Here is a 26,098-nt window from a genome sequence, read left to right as displayed (position 1 = left end):
ACGGCTAATTTTTAAAAGGAATTGAAACACGATTAGAAATTAAATTAAATGTTATGACTTATGTACATGTTTTGCTTACATATCCTGCCAAATAACTAACTACATATGTACATAAAACTATAAGAATTTAAAATGTGTAAATTGTTGTGTAAAAAATGAAAATACGAATTGAACAAAACTCAATTTGGCACACCGAAAACTTCATCATTGTACCTTTAAGAAGAGAGACATATATATTTATACTATAGTTATGTATAAGAATATGTAAAATATTCGTTTATATACATACATATAATATAATACGTTTCACATACAATAACAATACAAATAATATAGGGGGGGGGGAGCGTACATATTTTCATATTAATTTCTTAAAAAAAAAAAAAAAGCAACACCTAATAAGAAAGATCATTAGCGTCAGAATCTCCGCACCAATACACATAAAAAAATAAAAGCACATCATTAAAATTAAATCGCCGATTTTTTCCAATCGACTTCCAAACAACCTCCCCCCTCTGCCCCCGCGCTAAGTACTATTGCCACAACACAACCTATTGTAATATAAAATACACACAACATATACAAAGAGGGCTTATGAGGGAGGAAGGGGGGAGTACCGTTGGGGCAGGGGTGGGGGGTAGGCCCTAGCTCGAGTGGTGGCGCTCATTAAAACGATATTACCGAGGTGTAATACGGCGAAAAATTGATGTATAAAATATTGTACGGCCGCGCGGCGAGGAGATGTCGGGATGGGGGCGCATCGGGGGATGAGACGGGGTGGTTGGGAGGGGGATACATAAGGGGGGGGCGGCGGCCGGGGCACGCACTCCCACGCCGCCGGCCCTGCTATTTATAGCACCCGGTCGATGCTGCTATGGGAACCCTTATTCGAAAGGCGTCGGGCTCAGACTCTCCCCGAGGGAGGGTGGCAAGCGGCCCCCCCCCCCCACCCCGTTTCTCCCTATTATAAGTGTATTGAAAATTGGAAATTGCGCTCCCAAATGCCAAAAAAGTGCGGGAAATTTTACAATATTCTCATGCTGCACCATATTGTGTATGTGTGTGTGTGTGTGTGAGTGTGTGTGTGTATGTGAACCTCTCCTGATGAAAATAAAAATAAAAAATCCGCAAAGCAATGACAGTTGAAGTGAGTGGATGGGGGGTGAAAGCACGTCGAGCCTTTTGAATCCTTGGAATATTGAAGGTTTATTTTTAGAATACCGAGAAGTCGACCTTTTACGCGTTTTAAATTAAAATAATAGGCGCTTTATAATATTAAATAACGCGACGAGCACAATGTACATTATTAAATTTCTTCGCTATACTACGTACATATGTATGTGTGTATGTTTATATGCGTCGTCAGAAATTAAATTTAAATTTTTGATGAAAAATATTACATTTTATATACCTATTTATGTATGTATATAAAGTGTGTATAAAAAATTGAAGGTAGCGGTCCCAGTCTTCGTCAGGTTAAAAAAAAACTTCGCCGAAGGATATCAACGATTCGGAAAATTTTCTAGTAACGCGTTTATGGAAATATTTGAAGAAATTATAACAAAATAAATCATACCATACGATTAAATTATTATGATGTTTTTGTCTGTATCCACAACAGCAACCTCAAGCTCAACCCGTGGGCTTCGGGTCATTCATTAAGGTTTCATTGAATCTGAGAAATATCTATGTCATAAATACATATATGTACATACATATGTTGTTACCAAAAAAGTATTTCATCAAAAAAAATTATTCTTTTTAAAAAAATGTGTCTAATCCGCCACCTAATAGTATTTAAATAAATTTTGACATGTAAATAATATGAAGATTAAGGGAAATCAAAAAAAAATTTGCCTTCGGCAGATGACTTTCTATAGTTGTTATTTAACATGCCAAACCAGTACCATCCCCCCCATAAAAATGTTTTGTTTTCCCAAGGCTTGTAGGGGACGCAAGTGGAACAGCCTAGAGTTTTTCTACATCGAAATCCAACTTTGTCGGAATATCACTACTTTAGAAAATAGATAAATTGGCTCAACTATCAAAAAAATTGTCCATTATTTAACATTATGATAAATATAATAAAAATAAAATAGAAATAATTTAAGAGCTCAAATTAAAAAATGAAATATTGTTTTGAAAAAAAAATTACTACTGGTTTACGAATTCTAGCTAAAACCTTATCAACTCTAAGTTAGTATGTATGTACATAAAGAACACAAATATAAATTTTCATCTCGATACGTTCAGGGGTATGGAAAGAATCGTGTGGTCACAACATTTTTGACATTTCTAAAAGGAAAAATTCGTGTATTCACAACATTTTCTCTTTTCTAAGAGAAAAATATCCCACTTCCGGTTATTTTCATCACATTGACACAAGGATTATACTTGAATTTTCTCGGGAAGAGCACACCTATTTAAAGGGCCGGAAAAAATAGTGGAAGAAAAATCGAACAATAGTAAACTGCCACCTCCGGTTGACGGGTGTTATATAACTTGGTATTAAGTTAAAACTTTTAGATATGAAATTTTAGTTCAATACGCTAAAAGGTTTCTGAGGAAAAAAATTAAAAAAAACCTAGATTCTCTAGAGTAAAAGTACTATTAGCGGTTGAGATAAAATATTTAAAAAATATTAGTATGAAATTTATAATTTCTATTACATAAAAAAAAATTCAGTCTGATTCGGTTAGCAGTTTGGGGAAAAATGAATTGAAAAACTTAAAATACAAAAAGAAGACACCCATAAGGGGAGATGCCATTTCCGGCCAACTTAAAAATTTGAAAAAATTCAACGTCGTATCGATAAGAATTTCAATCACAAATACTAAATTTCAGTTCGATAGGACGAACGGTGTTCAAAAAATAAGAAACACACACCTTTTTTCTAACTGCTAAGAAAAAAATCCCTCTTCCGGTAATATTAAATTTAATGACTTTTTTTATCTTCATCACATTATGTAATATAAGGATTATACTTGAATTTTCTCGTGAAGAGCACATATGTTTAGAAGGTCGAAAAAATAGTGGAAGAAAAATCGAACAAGAGTAAACTGCCGGAAAAAAAGGGTACACCTATGAGGTACCATTTCCGGTCAACTTAAAAATTTGAAAAAAATTTACGTCGTATCGATAAGCATTTCAGTAACCGATACTAAGTTTCAGTTCGATATAACTAACGCTGTTCAAAAAGTCCCCAAAATACACACATTGTTTTCTAGATCAGTCAAAATCTCGAGTTGGAATTTTAGCATGATCACAAAACTTCATCTATTGTCACTACGTACATATGTACATAGATAAGGTAAACAGAACTGTGAAAACATTAGACGCCTTCAATACACAAGAAAACTACATTAAAATAAAACAATATTTTGATTCAACACCAAAAAAAAAAGTTAGCCCGACCAGAAAGCAAACAAAACTCAAATTTCCTTCCAAACACGTAGAAACAAAACAACCCCTCACCCCAGTCCCGAACCGAAACGCACATTTCCTCAGTTCGCTAACGAGCGATGACTTCATCCGAACCGACGGCTACAAGCAATCGGTTTTTCCGAACCACACCGTTTATTTGCGTCCTAATGACAACTCAACTAACCCTGTCTACTACTACTACCACTATCGACACACATGCACCAGCCTATACGTGCAGAACACACTAAGGAAAGTGGATATATTATACATAGGTACCAAACAAACACCTAGGTCAAATCCCAGTCAATTTTATAACGGGCGATGACATACGCGCGCGAAAAGGTCACCATCAAACAAACGCCACTCTCTCATACTTATATTTAAAATCAAAATAACAATAATATATACCAACTTACATATATGGAGTTTCAGTTACATCATCGAACACTATAATAACAATATGTAATAATAGGGTTTCCAATTAACCGGCGCATTAGATAGCCAGCTGTCATCACGTTGATCTGACAGACGATTCTGTCGAAATTGTGATGATTTCTTTAATGATTAAAAATCCTCTAGTTAATTTATGTCAGAGACATTTGTTTACATTAATGAGAGCACACCCCCGTATGTCGGCAAAATATCAAAGCGATCGAAATAGTGGTAGTGCTTCAAAATCAGCTCACAAGTTTTCTAGGCCGATCGCTGTCAGTGAAACTAATAAAAAGCTTGTAAAACAACCCAAATAAAATATTTTTAAAATAAAGTGTATTTAAATAAATTAAAAAAATATATAACATGAATGCGGATAATTTAAGATATAATATTAATGATAGTTATGTATAGACATAAAGCGAGGCTTTAAGTCTATAAGTACACTATACATATATCAATAAGTATACGTATGTATAAGCAAATGTATGTATATGTATGTATAAGCAAACCGGTTATCCTGTGCAAGCAGCTTTTCGCATTGCCGAAAACCATTTAAATTCGCTCGGTTAACCGGTTAATTAATGAAACTCAATTGTGATTAAATCAACACAATTGGCATTGATTACTTAAATAAAAATATATAAAAAAATCACGAAACAAAAAACAATTGTTTAATTTCTTAAGGAATAATCGGCCATATATATGTACATATACATATGTACATACATATTTAGAATGAAAACAACCAATTTTTTTGTAAAAAAATGTTTTCCAATTAATTGATTTCATTCTTATAAGCGTATTTGACGGTAAATTATATATTATTATCATTATTAATGGATCGGTTAACCAAGCGGATTTTACCGATTTCCGGCGGGTCAAAACCGGTTAACCGGTTTTAACACCCGTGAAGGTGGTGTTAAACACCGACTATAATTCGGTATAGTCGGTGCTGGGAGCCCTAATGTAATACATACGTATGGTTGTATAAGCTATAATATACATATATATGTACATATTATACCTTAATCAAGGGGATATAATATACATATATATGTACATATTATACCTTAAGTATGTATGTATGATATAGTAAAAATTCAATACGTTCGTATTTGTAACGTTCGTTTCCCATTTCCACTGACGCCACTTCCGGAATGATACATACATATACACATTAAAAATATATTATTCAGCAGGTTATGGAGAGATCTGGTATGAAAGGGATACGTGAGGCCAATAATAATGATTAAAAATGCGGCGTATCCATTTTGAAATTAATACCTATATATTATACGTACTGTAAATAGGAATTTATACGCATTGTAAGATTAGAAATTAGTTCAATTGTAGGATTTGATTTCGATAATCGTTGAACTTTTTAATGTTAAAAAATTTTATACGTCGACAATGATCAAATCAATTTTCAGAACGATCGTTAGTAATGTGAGTACTTTCTCTACAAGTCTATGAATATTAAATTAGTAGATATTTCAAAGCAATGTTTCCCAATAGAATTGACAGACATTAATTAATTTCACGCTTTGTTTTAATAAAATTTACTTTAAAATATTTTTTTTACGCTTTGTTTTAATTAAAAATACTTGGGAAAGGTGACCTAGCCCATGCACCCTATTTTATATTTCTCCATGACGTCATTTTCGGGTTGCCTCTGAGCGACATATATGGTATTAGACTATATATGGTATTAGGTTAGGGTTGCCATACGTCCCAGTTTACGGGGACATGTCCCCGTTTTGAGGCTTGCGTCCCAGTGTCCCCTTCAGAAGGATATTTGTCCCAGTTTTCCATAGATATTATTTAAAAATATATCTTTCCGATAATATATAATTAAGTGGGTTTGCACAAGAAGCAGATGGTTATCACTCCTTCCAGCAATTACAAGGATACTAAGTATAATATGTGGGAGGCGTTGAAAGACTTTTTGTTGAAAAAAGAAAATGCTCCAAAAGCGATAATTGATTTCTTTAAAAATCCTTTGTCAGAACTTTACACCATGTTTGTACACAGTCAAATGTTTTTATTAGAAAAACAAATTAAAAAGCTTGAAAAGGCTATTATAACTACAATAGAAGTAAAACATATTTTAGAAGATACAAAAAAACAATTAATGGAAAGATTAACTAGTAAATACATAGGTTTACAAGCAAAAAAAACATACAACAAACTGAAGAAATGCAAAGAAATTACGATAACACAATTAAAAGTGTTTGACGAAGAAGTGGATAATTTCTTTAAACTTGGAATTAAATATTTTGAACAGTGGTCTGTTCCAATCACGAAATATGATGTTTTTTCATGGATGCTTCTCAATGATGTACTCAAATGGGAACGAGTTGAAGAAATCATTTATTGCAAATGAAACACGTGAAGAATGGGATACCAAAGATGTACATGATAAATGGTTATGCTTTTTTAAAAGACTAAAGAAACAGAAAGAAAAACTAACCTACTGAAATTGTGCCAATACGATATCCCAGCACATAATGCACACGTTGAGCGTGTATTTTCCTTAATTAATACTCAGTGAACAGATGAACGAAATAAGCTTTCAATTGACACAGTAGAAAGCATAATTCAGTGCGTTTTCAATTATAAAATGTCATGCATCGAATTTTATAATTATGTAAAGAGGAAAAAGGAACTCCTTCAAAAAGCAAAAAAAGTCTTCAGAAAAGTATGATTGGGCAACGATGAGCAATGAACATCTAGTTCAAGAAGTTGGGGAAGAGTGAAGACAAGAGAGAATGAGTAAAATAAAATGAAATTAAACATGATTCTATTTCTTATAATTAAACTATCAAAAAATGCAGGGGGGGGGGTCCCCTTCTATGGTCCGACAATTATGGCAACCCTATATTAGGTACAATATACATTGAAAAAAAAATCAAACACTGATGATATAGTAGCTATGTAGGATAGTTTTTGCCAATTTGACGAGGAAACGTTTCAACAATGAAATCAGATAAATTGGCAAACTCGGATAGGAAAAGATCGACTTGGAGTCACAAATATCAAAATCTGACCAGCAGCAGACTACATAAATAATCGGAATAAATTCTTTTTAATCAAGGTCAACCAATGGGATCGAACCTGGCACCTCTCGGTGGTTAGCATTAACGCAATTACCAAGATATACTGCTGGCTCAAAAAAACTTATTATTGCAACCTATGTACATATGTATATGCAAACATAGCTTGGTCGTTAAGCTTCTGCCTAACACCGAGGGCACCGGGTTCGCTCCCATGAGCTGACCTCGATTGAAAATAATTTTTCTGTAGTAGAAAAGAGTATATCTGTAGTGCTGCTGGTAAGACCTGGATATTTATGACTCCAGGTCGATCATTTCCTATCAGAGTTTGCCAATTTCTCTGATTTCATTGTGGAAACGGTTCCCGATTTAATTGGCTAAAAACCTTCCTACCTACCATGTCACCACTATTTGAGTATGATTAATGTGCAATAAAATTTATGTACAATTCATAGACGTCTCCTTAATTACGAGTTTTCAGTGTCTCGTAATTCATTGGTTTCTGTAATAAAAAAAATGCTGCGAAGTTTGTAATTGGCCAGGAAGGCGCATTGGGGTTTACCTGTAAGGCCTTCCTTGTATAAAATGTAATAAAAAATAAAATAAAATTTAATACACATGACTAATCTAAGTACATACATATCTCAAATTATAACAAAATATAAGTTATATGATTTAAGAAACCTTAATTTAATTCGAATCATAATCTTAAAATCCAGAAACGTGATGCCTAACTTTTGAATATACTATATATAAAAACGGACTGTCGCTAAATATATTTGTATATTTGTATATTTGTATATTTGTATATTTGTATATTTGTATATTTGTATATTTGTATATTTGTATATTTGTATATTTGTATGTGACGGACGATCAACCATCAACCAGTATGGGGAACAAAATTTTTTTTTTTCATATTTTTCATTTTTTTCATATTTTTCATTTTTTTCATTTTTTCAGTTTTTTCATTTTTTTCATTTTTTCAGTTTTTTCATTTTTTTCAGTTTTTCAGTTTTTTCATTTTTTTCATTTTTTTCATTTTTTCAGTTTTTTCATTTTTTCAGTTTTTTAATTTTTTTTTTTTTTCAGTTTTTTCATTTTTTTCATTTTTTTCATTTTTTCAGTTTTTTCATTTTTTTCATTTTTTCAGTTTTTTCATTTTTTTCATTTTTTCATTTTTTTCATTTTTTTCATTTTTTCAGTTTTTTCATTTTTTTCATTTTTTCAGTTTTTTCATTTTTTTCATTTTTTCAGTTTTTTCATTTTTTTCATTTTTTCAGTTTTTTCATTTTTTTCATTTTTTCAGTTTTTTCATTTTTTCAGTTTTTTCATTTTTTTCATTTTTTCAGTTTTTTCATTTTTTTCATTTTTTCAGTTTTCTCATTTTTTTCATTTTTGCATCGGGGCGCTGGGGGCGAAGCCCTCGGGATGCCGAAGGCATCGGGGGCGCTGGGGGCGAAGCCCCCAGGGTGCCGAAGGCATCCGGGGTGCTGGGGGCGCCGGAGGCGTCGGCGGCGCTGGGGGCGAAGCCCCCGGGGTGCCGAAGGCATCGGGGGCGCTGGGGGCGCCGGAGGCGTCGGCGGCGCTGGGGGCGAAGCCCCCGGGGTGCCGAAGGCATCGGGGCGCTGGGGGCGAAGCCCCCGGGGTGCCGAAGGCATCGGGGACGCTGGGGGCGAAGCCCCCGGGGTGCCGAAGGCATCGGGGGGGCTGGGGGCGCCGGAGGCGTCGGCGGCGCTGGGGGCGAAGCCCCCGGGGTGCCGAAGGCATCGGGGGTGCTGGGGGCGCCGGAGGCGTCGGCGGCGCTGGGGGCGAAGCCCCCGGGGTGCCGAAGGCGTCGGGGGCGAAGCCCCCGGGGTGCCGAAGGCGTCGGGGGCGCCGGAGGCGCCGGCGGCGCTGGGGCCGAAGGCCCCGGAGCGACGGAGGCATCGGGGGCAAAGGCGTCAGGAGGTCGGCGATGCACAAAACGTAGTTCGTAATTCGTAATCACTTCGTAATTCGTGCATCAATTTCTTTCCGAAACCAGTCGATTCAATATCTTTAACTTTATTTTTATTCGAGTTTCAATTCCTTTTCGAAACCACCCGTTGAAATCAACGGGTCCAACACTAGTCTTATATATAAAACCGAAACAGCGTCTAAAATTCATTTCTGATTGGCTGTCGTCAAAGTCGTTTCTGATTAGCTGGATTGCTCAAAGACGTTTGTGGTTGATCATTCGTTAAATAATATAATTTTTTTTTCCATTCAAATAAATTTAATAAAAAGGGAAATAAAGATTTTTTTCATGGTTTTCATTTTATTTCCATTTACCGAGCGAATCCGGGTAGCACCACTAGTAATTCATAAAAAAATAATGCTTCAATGAAAAGCGACCTTTCCTTGTATACAATTTCAATTCGTTTGCTTCTGGAATAAAGTTTCGTACACAATACATTTCAAAAGTCAAGTCCGAGTGTACAAATAAACAATAATAATAAGTCGTCGCCATTTAAAAATTACAGTCTTGAAAATAATTTGAAAAGCTCTGATTCATCGCCTTCCATAATTGTACCAAATCAATATCGATAAAAAAACAATTCAGTATGCATCTACCCTAACATATCATTACTCGTTCAATCGATACACCCCAAAGGTCAAACGCATAATGACACACAATCAAAGCATCAGCTGATCATCGAGAAAATTCCTAGACCCCATGCCACTAAGGGGGCGGAACTCGCCACCGGGAAGCCTACAATTTTCCGGAGGTCTGCATTTGTCCACATTTGGATTCCAATTATACACAAGCACATCTCAATCAGAGAAGCCTGGAATTGTCCGGTGGACTTCGATAAACCAATGCCATATTAGAAACGTCCTTTTCAACCACGCATTATCTTATCCATAGTTTTGTAGCATATGCTAAAAGGAGCCGCCGTTACAATTGGTTTTCGAGGATTATCTCCAGGCTTAAGTGCTGTCAGCTAACAATGGAGACTCCCGAATGGACTTAGTGGTTGGTAACGGCACACAGCCACTTCCCGCTAGAGTTCTCAGAACTCATGGGAAGTGGACGAAAGCATGGGACTACATGCCAAAACCGTGGGACTGCATATCTAGTACGTGACTATAACAATAGGTAAACGAACGCGTCGATGAAGATGCAGTGAGCGACCTGCACTTTATAAGCAGGTACAGAGGCCATATCAAGGCATTCTGGACGAAGCACTGGCAGTGTGTGAATCTCCTTAATCACCCAATAAATTCTGTGAAGCGAATTTGGCCTTTTATTTGGATCCTCCACCCACCCCTACGAAACAGTATATAAATAAGTGAAAGTAAGAAGAGGCTAGTAATAAGACCATCCTAATGGTGATGACTACGACATGTCATATTTAAAGCTAGCAATTATATTTATACAAACAATTTTATAAGGCTTCGATTTTTCAGATCTTTTCTTTATAGTTATAAAGTGCAGAAAATCATCCTAAAACTCGGAAAAATATTCTGCGCGCGCACATTAATACGGGATGAAAAGCCTGTTCCTCTTGTTCCTGTTGTATCCTGCTCGCGCAAATTAAGTGAGTATGTACGTGAGTATGTACCGTTTACCATGCACCATTTTTTTTTTTATCTTTCGACTTAAGATCTTTCGATTTTCGATCTTTGCCTTCCGATATTTGCGTTTTCTGTCGTTTAACATTCTGTCTCGTCACGGAAACCGCTACCACGCACATAATGATTAAGGACATCAAGTTAATTTAAGTTTAAATTTCTTCAATCGGCTATGCCGCCTAACCGAAATATTAAAAAAAAAAGTTAAGGTTAAGGAAAATTAGAAATAAAAATATTTTTTTTATAATCGGCTTATTGTACGAAAATAGACGTATTTTTACGAAGCCAAACACAAGCACTTTACCCCGGGCAAATTTTTCACAATTTAAGCCGGTACCTAAATATTTGATTTGCTATTCCTGACATTTTTAGTACATGTAACTAGTCTTGTACCCGATGACATATCATCGCATGGGTATTGGCATATTAAGTTATTAAATATTATAAAAAAAATTAAAAGAAATATGTCATCGGTCATGTGTTCGATCCGCACACGGTCCTTTTAAATATATTTAATTTAATACCTTTTAAATATATTTAATTTAATATTTATATGTAATTATTTAATATGAAAAAAATGGTAAAAACTACCCATCTACTTCCATATAAATTAAAATTAATTAATTAAAAAAAATTAATTAAATAAATTGTCAATAGATGGCGGTAAATTCTCTGCCGAGGAAACATTGGTAGCAAATTGTATATATAAGCCTTTTTCTATTATTATTGTATTCGTACATATACATATACATACGTTTTGGCAGTGGTTAAGCTATGACGTACATACATACATGTACATATGTATGTCGAATCGAAACGACTATTATATTGCGGCGAGCGTTATGTCAGACAGACACACAAAATAGCGATATTATATATGTATGTACATATATGATGTTATAAATTCCAGTCAACTAAATCAAGAACTGAAGTCAAAACCGGGAACGCCTGCATGGAGCGCTGAGACGTAAAGCGTATATATGTATGTAGACACGGTCCCAGTAAGCCAAATTCCTCATACATATACATATACTTATTCGGAGAAACTTCTCATTAATTCGTTTCGTTCTCCAGCTACTACGTGGTAATACGTCATGCCCGTTGTTGCTGGAACAGTTGCGACTTTATGTCCCCAATAACTATGTGCGTGGTAAACATCATCATTTGAAGGCTGTACCTCCTGCCCGCACAGTCCTTTTTCGAATGGCTTCTATTCCAAGAGCTATTCGACTTCTCAATGAAATCGTTGCTGCCGAGACTGAATGTGATATTTTCCACCTTAGTGAGCGTAAATTGTCGGATATTTATTCATTTATTTATTTAAAGTTTGGACCGTTGTAGCATTACAAGAATTCCTAATGCGCCACAATGGTCAAAAATATAACAGAAAAGACAAGAAACAAAATAATAAATTAGACATAACAAAAACAAAACATATATATACACAAACAACTAAAAATAATAATTATTATTATTATATATCGTTTATCGTCTTGAATTCATTCTATGTTTACAAGGTTTTTGTATTTCGTAATATTCTTTCTCGATTATGATTTTCAAGTTATGAATTCCATAAGTCCTCACCAGATAGAGTTTCAAAATTTGTCATCCGGACTGACCGAAACCAATCACGACAAGCAAATAATACACCACCACCACGTCGATCTACTCTATCGCGACGATGCAGCCTCCAGGAAGAATCAAAAAGTTCAGCATCAAAAAATGATGAAGTCAACCATGTTTCCGTTAGTGCTACCATATCATCACAAATATGTAGTAGAAACGGCTGAATTAAACGCAGCCAGCTTTGTCCTGAGACCTCGTGCATTTTGGTAATAAATTACCAATTTTCGGTCTCCCAGTTTGGCGCGTGACTTTCTTTGAGACAAGAAATGGCATTGTTTTGATTGAGCCAACGGAGGTTGAGCCAATGGAGACGAAACGGAAGAGGAAGCAGAAGAAGAAGCCAACACAGTCACAACAGAATCACGACTATCAGGACCATTTGAGCAGGCAGATGTAGGAGAAGAGGCAAACATCGACGTCACTGCGACCGTTTCCATAGAAGATTCACTAATACTTGCAGACGTAGTTTTAATATCAGGCTTCAAACATCTAGCAGCTCCGGTACAAACATCAGCAAATGAAACACTTGGGCGCAGCTCTAATGATGAAACAACGTCAGTGGCAGACATAGAAGTAGTATTAGTATTCGATTTTTTATTCTTAATGCTCATTCCCCAATCTTTAAATCTACCAAAATGAACACCAGCAGGCCAAGAACCAGCAGAAAATAACAATAATATTACTCTAACCCATTTATCTGGTAGTCTGCGCTCATCATTGTTTTCATGATTGATTGTGATTTATGAGTGGAATTTTGATTTACTCTCTTCCATTTGGGCCTCACAGGAATGTTTTGTATTATTAGCAGTTGGTTCTTATTTATTGGAACTGGCTGTAGGTGCAAGGCATTCCTTATGTTATATTTTATTTTTGATATTTTTACGCATCTGCTATTATAATTGCTATTGTTTTTAATGGTTATGTATAAATGTATTTTTGTCTGTTACATACATATGTTTATATATTTTTTTCCTTCTCTTTTTTCTTTTATAAGACATTCCCTTCTTTGTTGTTTTTTATAAGTTGCAATTATTATTATTAGTTGTTTGTGTATATATGTACATACATACATATATGTTTTGTCTAATTTCTTTAGTAATTATTTTGTTTCTTTTTTTTTCTGTTATATTTTTGACCATTGTGGCGCATTAGGAATTCCTGTAATGCTACAATGGTCCAAACTTTAAATAAATAAATACACACGTGTTGACACGCCCTCTAATACACGACCAATGGCAGCGCTCATACATAGAAGTCTTCTAGCAGACATTTCGTTCCGAATACGTGTGAGCGCTTCATATGATAGCCCGCCCTGCCCGCGTTTCAGTCCGCAGCCGGCCTAAAGACCAACCCGCCCATCGTCTGCATGTAACAACCGGCACGGCCAATGTAACGAGCACGTGTATGCGTGGTCTCGCAGATGAGAGAGAGAAAGAGCGAGAGAGATGAGGGTGAGGGCGTGCAGGTGAGGGTGGCCAGCGAGTGTAAATAAAGCGGTATGTACGGCGGCGCCCTTGTAGCGGGCGAGAGCGGGCGGCTGTCGCCCAAAATAGCCCCGGGCGATCGATAGCCGCGGGGTTCCCCCCACCCCCGCCCCGCGCCACCCCAACTCTGGGTGGCGATAGGCGGGGGTGGGGCACGAGGGGTATCGGCCTTGAAACTGCGCGCCTCAGCCTGCCTGCCTCCCCGTCCCTCCGCAACTGCGCCCACCGAGCCGCCCCGTCGCGCCACCCCCCGCCCACCCTGCGACACACAATTACACATCCCCTTGCACAACAATCACCAATTTATTACTCCGGCCGCCAGTTACGTTTAATAGAACGATTTATAATATGCATAAGTATTATATTATATTATAATATACATATATACATAATAATAACAATTATTATTATTCGCTGTGAGCCTACTTATCGATATTTCAGAATTTACATACATACATACATAAAGTGGTTCCGTGTCAAGTGGGTATAATGTATTTACGGTAGAAGAACGAGACTTTCTTGTGAATATTCCTCAATTTAGGGGATAATATATAATAATAAACCAAATGATCGCAATCAGATCAGAGAGCGGAGTAATAATTAGGAATAGAGAAGAGATCATAGACAGAGTTTATACGTTCTATGCAAAACTTTACGAGAACAACAACGGTCAATTTCCCGCTCCGGAATCGACACACGGCCAAAGGGTTCCTGCAGTATTGCCTAGCGAAGTAGAGGCCGCGCTAAAAACTGCAAAGAACGGTAAAACCCCAGGGGAAGATAATATTCCCATTGACTTACTAAAATGTGGCGGCCCCCCCCCTAATTAATATCTTAGCTAGGCTTTTCAGCAAATGCATCCAGAACCAAGCTATACCAGAAGGATGGAATAACGCAACTATCATTTTAATACACAAAAAAGCGATATCAAGAACTACCGACCCATTAGTTTACTTTCAGCGGTCTACAAGCTCTTCACGAAGGTTATTACAGAAAGGCTGAAGAATATCCTCGACGAGAACCAACCTATAGAGCAGGCAGGGTTTAGGGCAAATTTCAGCACAATGGACCACCTCCAAGTAGTTGGCGAACTAATCGAGCGCGCCAACGAATATCAACGACCATTGGGCCTAGGTTTCGTCGATTATGAGAAAGCCTTCGATACAGTTAGTCATAATGCAGTACTTAACGCTCTACAAACACAGGGAGTGCCGGAACCCTATGTGGGACTGTTAGCTGCAATATATAAGAATGCCACAGCTTCGGTTAAAAAATTTTCAGGTACAGATAGATTTAGCATAGGTAAAGGAGTAAGACAAGGAGATACAATATCACCCAAGTTATTCAATGCGGTGCTTGAGGGAGTTTTCAGGAACTTGGATTGGGATACAGCCGGAGTAAGCATCAATGGTCGCTTTTTGAGTCACCTTCGGTTCGCAGACGATATAGTTTTAGTAGCTCGTGATTCAGCTGACCTACTTATCAGACTAACACAGCTGGACAGGGAAAGTAGAAAAGTAGGATTAAAAATTAACGTAGATAAGACTAAACTAATGTTCAATAGTTATTGCATGCCTGATAGCATCCCCTTAGATGATAAACCAGTAGAAGTAGTAAATAATTATTTATATTTAGGTCAAATAATTGACATGTCTGGTAGTAAAAATGAAGAGATAAAGAGACGTATGAAATTAGGATGGAGTGCATTTGGACGGATGAATGCTGTTTTTAAATCAAAAATGCCACTCTGCCTGAAGAAAAGGATCTTTGATCAATGCGTTTTGCTAGTGATGACGTATGGATGTGAAACTTGGACACTGAACGCCAAGATGCTAAATAAAATCCAATGCACTCAAAGAAGTATGGAACGCTGTATGCTTGGCATAACGAGGAAAGACAGAAAGCGGAACACGTGGGTGAGAAATATGACAAGGGTAGTGGACATAGTGGATAGAGTGAAGAGATTGAAATGGCAATGGGCGGGTCACGTAGCTAGGAGGATGGACGAAAGGTGGACAAAAGAAGTGCTTGAATGGTACCCGAGAGAAGGCAAAAGAGTAAAAGGAAGACCGCAAGGAAGGGTGAACGAAATTAGGAAAATGTGCGGAATGAGATGGATGAGTGTTGCGCAAAACAGAGACGAGTGGAAGCGTGTTGGAGAGGCCTTCATCCAGCAGTGGATGGCGAATGGCTGTAAATGATGATGATGATGATGATATAATAATAGAATTAATACCAGTAATATATAGGTATATACATATGTATATATATTTATTGCTTTGACTTAACCCATGACTTTTATCTATGTATTTGAGGAATATAAGAAGTATATAAAACAATATTTGATAATGAAAAATACGTACATAAACTTTCACACATACCGGCTATGAGAGCATTTTCGATACAAATTGATAGCAAATGTAGGGAAACTTACACAATACAAAAGTTCTACTTCCTGTTTTCAGATTTTGTTCAATTTTTTTTTAATTACTTAACAGTACCTACTATAAATATCATAAACATAAAATATTAAGAAGATTTTTTGAACACTGACGGTGTTCAAAAAATCTCTAAAATACACAGACACACATACTAACACACGGACATTTTTTCTAGATCATGAAAACGTGATCAGTGATCGATTTCGAGTTCGCGTCAGTTAAAATCACTCGTGAACACCCAAAGACAGTTTATTAAAGTTAAATATTCAGTCAAAATATTACTCATGTGCTTTGGCTCCATTAGGAAAAACGACAAATATTTTGCATTGATTGTGAATGTTAAAGAGCACATGGGTTAACAGACGAACCAAAACTATTATACAAATTCATAGTACGATCTAAAGTTACTCGTCGTGGGAACAAGGGGCGGAATTCCCGATGAGTTGAACAGACCTATCTATTGAACAAAACTAATATTACTACATATAAATCAATAAATTGAAGAAGAAACATTAAAGGTTGTTAGTCACGAAGCCATGAGGTATACATTCAAGGCTTTCCCGGAAAGTAACGTATAAAAAAAACCTTGATTTTTCCGTCAAAAAATGACATATCAGTTATTAGTCAGTTATTAGTTAGTCGCTCACATACAAATGCAGAATTTAAACCATATAATAGACTAAAAAATATTTAAAGAAATCAGTTCATTAATATTAAAGTATATGAACACAGATATACTTCACTCTACATATTTTTTTAAGACAAAAACACAAAGTTTTCGACAGTGATATTATAATTTCAGTAATGTATGTATGTATGTATGCGTGGGTGAAAATTGTATTGGAAAGCGTTCATTACGTACATAAGTTACGGTACATTCAAAATGTTTCTTAGGTTATTTCAAGCTCATTGTTAATAAATAACGATTGAAAAAAAAATAAAAGTTTTCGTTCCGAAGAAAATACGAAATGTGTTAAAATTTTACATCACAGAGTGAAAATATTTTGCAATAAAACGCCCTTAATTAAATTGAATCAAACAGTTTCGCCTACAAAGGTTTATTATATGTATATATTATTAGATTTCGGCGAAACAAATACGACTCCGTCAGAGTTCGATACGCAAATAAACTTGATAAAAAAAATGTGAGGGTAGCAAAAATACGGATTGCGTTAATGGTCCAGCGCTAAAAATAAATTTGAGAACCGCTAGATTATAAACGCCGTTTTGAATTGAATCAACCCTCATGCCGATCAACTTTTCACCAAAGGCGTATTCCAGGAATGAAAAAAAATGTGGATGTATTTTCCTTGAATATGTTTTTCAGTAAAAATAAAACACATAATGGTAACAATAAAACAAAAAAACATTTCGACTTGTGACCTTTGATTTTATTCTGTCTTGTTTTTTTCCCTTTTTTATGCACTGTTTACGACAAACAGGTGGCACACCCGTCCGAGAGTTGTCCGGAAAATCTACCCCACTAACCAAATAAAACAGTATTTTAACTAACCATAAAATATCAACCCTTACACGATCACTAATATATGTAGCTGACAATTTTCAACGAAAACACGACACTTGTTGATTTTCAACCCAATTGGAATCAACGCTGCTTTTTAATATAATTAATTAAAATTCAAATATATTGACTATTTATAATTTATATGGGTATATTTAAGTTTATCATTACTCGAAAGATGTGCTTTATTGAATCCAGATAGACCGTCTTCTGCCAGAGCTTTGTCCGACAATAATTATTGGTATGATTGATTCCACGCAAACTTTCTAACAAAATCAAAAGCCACTTACATAATTTTACATATATCCTTTCTGCTACATACAGTAAACGGGAAACCACTAGGAGTTAAAAATATGTTCCTAAAATTCAACACCTACAAATTTTCTCTAATGTAATGAAAAAACATTAAAACGTGATCAGTAATCAATACTAAATACAAATAAATCAAAATTTTGACATCAAATTTCCTCGCTATCAAATACATATTTTATCTGTTGATACTTCGTATTTATTAAATGAAAAAAATAAAAATCTTTAATTAAAATAAAAATATGAATGTAATTCATCCCTCTGTACAGTCGAAATATTATGAAGTTCTATTGCAAAATTTAATCTTTTGAAGTTAAAATTTTCAGGAAAAAAATTGAGACGTAATCACCGTCTTAGTCTAATACTCAAATAATCAACTAAAATTTAAAAAATAAAATAAAATTAAAACCTTCAGAGGAAAAACCACTCGTAAAGTAGATCCAGCCAAATTTAATCCGTCAAAATTAAAAATACCAAAGTGCACTCACACTCATACAAAAAGGCTTAAGAACCGAGATACATATATAATATGTAGTATAATATGTATGTATGTATGTACATATAGAGGTGTGGCGTGACCGTATTGTTGACATATCTGAGGAGTTTATGCTCCACTGCACTTCCGTCGCAGACTGGCTTTTCCGCGCTCACATAAAACACTGAACAACCAGAGGGTTACGAGGGGTCGTTTTGGACTCTAGTTCAAGGGCGAAACAGAACCCAGACTTAAGGTAAGTACAAATAAGAATAAACAGCGTGAACAATCCACCACTCTGCGGAGACAGCGATTTGAAACCTCCGCGTGGATACTTGGTCCAAATTATACATTGAAAATGCGGAAAATTGGATTGATTAGCGAAATTTCGTAGGAGATGCTGAAGACCTCATAGATTATTTGCTTCTTCTTCTTTTTTATTCCTCTCCTCGTAGGAGGTTGGATATCATGACATATATCTTCTCTCTATCCATGGTTGCCCTGAAAAGTGTTGTGGAGTCACATTGGTACCATCCACGGAGATTTCCCATCCATGAGATGCGTCTTCTACCAACGCTTCTTTTCCCTTGTACTTTCCCCTGCAATATGAGCTGTATGATTTCATATTTCATATAGAAACAAATAAATAGGATATACATATATGTATGTACTATTTGGGAAGGTAGCGATCGTTATATTTACGAAAGCCCACCCCCCCCCCCCCCCCCCCACTTTGTGGAACGTTGTGAATGTGTACTAATTGTTGTTTTAAGTCATCATTCCGGGGAGTGGGGGGGGTCTTCGTAAATGGAACGGTTTCGAAGTGAAGATTGATACGTCTATCCTAATATAATAGTAGAATATCGGGATGAAAACACGATTTGAATTCACAAATAAATTACTCACACGCAAAAAATTGAATAACGGAAAACATCAAATTTGAAAGATTCTATTTATATTTGAACTTTACTTCTGAAATATATATGAAATAAATTCATCAATAAGGCTTTAAATTAATTCGAATTTTTGAAAACAAATTCTCTTTAAAAAAACATATTATTAGCTACAGTCAGAGCCGTGCTAAGAAAATATTGCGCCCGGGGCAATATCTTGAATTCCCCCACTCCCCCCCCCCCATAAATGGTTTATATTTAAATATTTTCAATCAAAGGCAGGAAAAATATCTTTGCATTTATTATTCCACTTAATAATTCGAGAATTCATCATCTATATTATTTAACCAGCAGCGTGGACTAATGGTTAGCATATTATGTTTCGAGCAGAGTGGTCACGGGTTCGAGTCCCACTTGAGTCTCGCTGCTGGCCAGACCTTGGTTTTTGACTCCAGGTCGATCATTTCGTTTCAGATTGCCAATTTTTCTGATTTTCATTGAAACGGTTCCTGTAAATAGGCATTTCCTTTCCAATCTCTCTTGCGAATCTCAAGTTATTCAACGTATTGAGGTTCACCAATTTCTATAATAAAATGCTGCAAAAACTTCTCCATAGATGTTACTGTGGATGATGTTTGTATTAATTCCCATTGTATAAAAATGCTTGGATAATTGTCTTACTGTATTTTATCTGTATTAGTCCACTCGTCGCTCCAAAGAGCGATCTGTAAAGGCGAGTGTACTTGTTGGATTGAAATAAAAAAAATAAAAATTGAGAATTCATCATTCGCGTTCAATTTTGACGATCCTCCCCCCCCCTCCCCTCCTACAAAAATGAAAATTTTAGCGTTTAACAAAAAATCATATTATTTTTCCAATACAAACACATACATCCTTTTTGATCCGTTTAAGGAGAAAAACATGCGATATCTACTATTTAAAACATCTAAGCTTAACGAATATAAATCGGACATTTTGAGATTGGCCTATTTTAGAGATGTCTCGGCCATAATGAATCGAAATTTAAAGTTTGCCAGCAAAGATTGCCGATATGAAATGAAATCGACATTTTAAAGCAATTTCAAGCAAAACATATATCTATATACATATGTACATGTAGATTATAAAAGCAACATACCATTACACAACACATAACCGGATCACAATCGACAGGTATATCATCAATACATAATAATGGCGCACGAAAAATAACAGGCATCACTGAAATAGATAATAATAATAAAACAAAAAAAAAAAACAATTGGTTTAGTTTATGGGACACGTGCCGTTTTTCCACGAGCAAATTTCTATACACAAAAGAGTAAAAATAGACGCGAAACACGTGTTTATCACTCGATAGTTTTATTGCACGTACATATAAACGTACCCATAGTTATACGCATATACATACATGCATATGTATGGGTATAAAAACCTTTTGGCGAATTTACGAACTGCCATAAAAGCGTAAGGACATTTGTCATGGCGTAACATCGCATGTTTCCACGACACGATACGCCGCTCGCAGCAATTGTAATATTTTAATTTTACCCGCAGACAATGTTTCCCTTTTATATTCGATTGGACGGGTTATTTTTATACACCATTAAGTATATAGATTAATATCGACGTACGTACATACATAATAACTGTACTGAGCGTGACATACGCCCACCCCCCCTCCCCCTCCCACCCGTCTCCACGATGGAAGATTAGATTAGTGATGAAGGAACCTGTTGTGTATTGTTAAATGAAACAATTCTTAGTGCATCATCTTTTTATGTAAAAAATAAGATAAGCGTATGTATGTAAATGCGTATGTCACAGCGGCAACGCGATAATCACATCACAGCATCAATGCACATGCGCATGTCAACTGACAGTTCTGTAGACGTTGTTCTATCGAGTACGCCGGTGTTCCCCAAGTGAGCTGTTTTTGGGCATAGTTTTGGAACCTTTTTTTCCCCGACTAATAAAGGACGAATACTAGTCAAGAAATTGATATTGTTCTCGCATATTTTGAAAGGAAATAACTGCAATGATCTGCCCGTTCATTGATACTATTTTTGTATGAAATTACTGTCAGCTAAATACTTTTTTCTCTAAGCGAGACATTATTTAGCTGCCAGCAGGGATGTTCATTTGATTTAATAATAATACTTAAACAGGAAATAAATTTTACCACGGACGGACAGACCGATGTCGTAAAATGTAAGTGCAAGCCTAGATAAAAAAAAGTAGGTATAAACCTCCACGACAGAGAGAAAAATGAAACGACAGATCTTATTAAAAATATTTTACACAAAAATATTGAGATTGTTATTGATTTATTTTATTACAATACTTCGTACTTCTTTATTTATATTGTTGTGGTTTCATTAAAATACATATTATTTTATATTGAAAGCCCCCGTCAACTGCACCTAAAAAAATAATAATCCTGGAAAAACGTAAAAGAGGTATGTAAAAATTAACTACGCCCAAATATAGCTCGCGTGGCGATCAGTACACAAATACGTGTGCCAGACCACTAGTAAAAAGAAATTCAGAAGAAAAAAAACAATGAAAAGTCCCTTGAAACAGTGATCGCAATCGCTATTGACAATATTAAGATGATTATAAAAAGCAAAAAGATACGAACGGAGATGTAAGGTGTGCATGGAGACACAGGGCGCGCGTGCAAGTCTTCATGCGCGTCTTGTGTCCCGATGCGCACCTTGTGTCTCCATGCGCGCCTCGTTCCGCAGGTATAAAAAGCATGTTATCGGGTTATCGTTTTACATATCCTATATAAATATAAACCGAGACAGATCGATGACATCGACGAATTCCACAATGAAGTGGCCATGGGGGGGGGGTCAACCGGGCCGAATCGGTCGGAGTACGCGTATACAAACAAATATGGTATTAATGTCTTAAGGTCTGACCGCACTATGCGTCAAACGAACGATCCGACACTTCACAACAGTGTGCGACAATATTAGGTAAACCGCACTTGAACGACAGCGATGCGACACTACGCAGTAAATTATGTAAATCATTTGTTCGATACGTCGGAGCAAGATGGATGAAACGGACGCTATTATAGTATCTTTGATATGCGAGGAAGAAGAACAATCGAGTAAAACCAAAAGATTATGGCTACATGCTATTTCAAAGTCACGATATGAAGAAGGAGAATAATTGTCGCAAGGCAATCCCTACTCAACGACCTAATATTACCTAATATTGTAGCACACTGCTGTGAACCGGATCTTTCGGTTGTCGCATAGTGCGGTCAGACCTTAACCGGGAAGCCATCTAAGCATTTCAAAGTCAAAGCTATTTTTATTTCATACATTTCCAAACCTATTGACAGCTGTTCCATACCAATTATTGAGACGGTTCCATAGAAAATCGCCACCAACAGAAATCAGAATTATAATAATCCCAACTTTCCTTAATTTCCTCTTCAGAAGGCAAACGGAAAACCTACGACATGACATGATACATGTGTAGCATAATTTTTAACATGTTCGAACCGGCTACGCTCGAAATCGAGTACGCATTAAAAGATATCATTCGAATGACACCAACATTAACAAAAACATGTCTGATAACATCCGAAACATTTTCTGTCGAGGAAATTGAATTTCAAATAAACAAATCGACATTACAATACATTACATATGTATATTATTCAATACTTATATAACCGATATTCAAATCCCAAATTCTGAGAAGCAAAACATTTTCCTTTCGCCACAAATACATTATACCGACAAACGAAAAATATACAATATTCCTGTTAAAAAATCCTTTTGCTTAAAAGAATTTTGTCCCATAGCTTTCTATAAGAAAGTTTTTCATAAGCCGATAGCTTACGTAGGAGGGAAAGATTTATAAAAAATTGATACACACTTTGTACGCAGACAGACCAAATACTCGGAACTGTCAATCAAAATATACAACACTTGTTTTAATTATTATATAATAGAAGAAAAATAGGAAAGCCCGCCACATACCTATGTTGAATACGCGAGATTGGTGGTCCTTTGCAGGACTCCCCATCACTAATGATGACTATATATCATGGCGTTGCACTGCCACAATCGAATCACTTTTCATCTACGACCTGAAAGTAGAAAAAAAAATAAAACTTTAAATCACACAATAGAGGCAAAGAAAAAAACGTATAATAAATCCATGCAGTGTGATATTGGCCAAAATAAACACGTTAAAATCTTGCATAGAGAAAAAATATATGAAAAAAAATAAGCACGCATTCGTAAAAAAATTATGCGACACGCAATTCCTGAATTATTCAGTGGATTTTCACTAAATGTTAAACCTCAAATGTAATCATTTCTTCAGGTTTCCAAGGAGTGCGGGGGTGCGATCGATTAATTTTGACGCTTTTTATTTTTTGTTTGCTATTTTGAAACCGACGGTTATTAGATTTTGTAGGGGTTTGAAAACTTTTTCGAATGTGTAACGATTTTTATCAGACGAAAAGTTCAAACGAAGAAGTCAAATCAAAATGCCTCTCATAAATTAACAAAACATTTTATGTATGTAGGGGAGAGTGGTGTACCTGTGGACAATTTTCGCTTTTTCACTCATAGCTCAGCAACTTTATTGTTTTATGCAAACTTTTTAATGTCATTAGATAGGTTAAATATTCAAGATTAAAATTAAAAAAGAAAAATTAATGATAGCATAACAGTTTTTTTTATTTTTTGCAAAAATAATAGAGACAAAAAAATTGTCCAAAGGTTTAACACAATGTTGAACCTATGGACAGTGTATGTTGTACCTTTGGACAGATATGATAATTTATACAAAGTTAACTATTTCATCCAATGTTGAAATTCTCAAGGTCTACATTAAATTCCAAGTGTGATTTGAGTCTCCTAGACTGGCCTACCACTCGAGGAGGAGGCAATTTCCCAGAAATTTTCTCTTGACAAATATTATAAATTTTGTCATCGACCACAAGAAATCTGTTTGTCGATATTTTCTTGTAATACTTAATTTCAATATCATTTTCGATTGGATTATTCATAACTTCAGCAACATAAAATACTTGAAAATCTTTTTGGTTGTTAATTTCACAAGAAACTCTAACCTTAACCACTGGACGCGTCCAGAGGTACAACCAAATAAATGTCCAAAGGTACAACAAAACGAAATATTCAACTAATATTAAAATACACTTCTTTGTGGTTCCGTTTTAACACAGATATCGTCGTTACCAATACCGTCGTAACCACTATACAAAACTAAATGCATATCTTGTATGAATAGTTATTTTAATAAATATGAAAAAACAAACAGTTCGTTTGTAAATATTTACTTTTGGGTCCCAAATAACGAAATTCTCGTAAAAACTCGAATCTGGCAGCGCGCGGCACCAAAAGGTGGATTGAATGTTGCCAATATTCGATGTTCATAATTCCCTAGAACATTGTGTAGCAAAAATATTTTCTCCGACCGAATAAAGTCATTATCCACAGGTACATTCGTCCATAGGTACACCACTCTCCCCTATGTACATATATAATCTAAAAATATATTTTTTTTATCATTATTTTTCGAATGAATGAGAAAAAAGATTTTTTAACGTTCAAACGTATTTTTACTTTTTTCAATTAGTGTGGCTTGTCAAAGAAATTTTATTGAAAATAATATTATTCTATTTCTGACTTTATAAAAAACATTAGGTTACGAAACCATGTAAATACGTAAATAAATATATTCATATTTTAATGAATTTTTTAAATCTTGACACTCATTAAGTTTTTTTGATTTATCTATGTATGTACGTAGTAACAATAGAAGAAGTTTTGTGATCATGCGAAAATTCTAACTCGATATTTATACTGATTCGAACTCAGAATCGATCACTAATCACGGTTTCATCTAGAAAAAATGTGTGTGTGTGTCTATTTTTTGAACACCATTCGTCCTATCGAACTGAAATTTAGTTACTGTTATTGAAATTCTTATCGATACGTCGTTGAAGTTTTTCAAATTTTTAAGTTGACCGGAAATGGTACCTCCCCTTATTTTTTTTAAGTATTTCAATTCATTTTTTTTTTCAAACTGCTAACCGAATCAGACTGACTTTTTTTTACATGTAATAGAAATTATAAACTATATAACTTAATATTTTTTTAATATTTTTACCTCAGCCGGAAGTAGTACTTTTACTCTAGAATTCGAAGTTTTTTTATGTTTTTCTTAGAAAACTTTTGGTTTATTGAACTGAAATTTCATATCTAGAAGTTTAAACTTTGCATCAAGTTATGTATTAAATTTGGTACGCATCCGTCAACCAGAAGTGGCTGTTTACTCTTGTTCGATTTTTCTTCCACTATTTTTTCGACCCCTTAAACAATTTTCACGAGAAAATTCCAGTATAATCCTTGTATTAATGTGATGAAAAAAAAAAAATAACATTAAATTTAATAGACCGGATGGGGGATTTTTCCTCTTAGCAGTTAGATTATGCATAACCCTACATAATCTTATAACTTATAACTACAGAGCACTTGGTCATTGTGGCAATCCCAGATAACGATATAAATTACAAATAACAAACAAAATAAAGGTTTTCTAAAAAAACATTTTACTTTAATTCGTCTTTGGATTTTCTACTTCGTTAAAAAGTAAAATATAGTAAAATATAAATGCATCATTACATCATCACGATTAATATACTTACATGCATATTGTATATTTAATGATATTATAATAAATCGAAATTATAAGAAAATTAAACTATTTACAAAAGGAAAACATACGACACGGGTGATTTTTTCTTCGAATATGTGCATTTGAATGAAAATCTTAGGCGTA

The 26,098-nt window shown here is 35.3% G+C and overlaps 1 protein-coding gene across 4 annotated transcripts in view; it reads right to left on the bottom strand.

Annotated features, from left to right (window-relative positions):
• Positions 1-26,098, bottom strand: part of HDAC4 (histone deacetylase 4) — a 175,896-nt gene that overhangs the window by 134,219 nt on the left and 15,579 nt on the right. For all 4 annotated transcript variants that reach the window (XM_077442643.1, XM_077442644.1, XM_077442648.1 and 1 more), the window contains exon 2: positions 23,263-23,372. In XM_077442643.1, the coding sequence (XP_077298769.1) occupies positions 23,263-23,308 (46 nt within the window). In that variant the 5' untranslated portion in view covers positions 23,309-23,372. The remainder of the gene's footprint in view (positions 1-23,262; positions 23,373-26,098) is intronic.

Source organism: Arctopsyche grandis, chromosome 12 (assembly GCF_051622035.1).
Source record: "Arctopsyche grandis isolate Sample6627 chromosome 12, ASM5162203v2, whole genome shotgun sequence".
NCBI classification, from domain to species: domain Eukaryota; kingdom Metazoa; phylum Arthropoda; class Insecta; order Trichoptera; family Hydropsychidae; genus Arctopsyche; species Arctopsyche grandis.
This window is presented reverse-complemented; position numbering and strand designations above follow the sequence as displayed.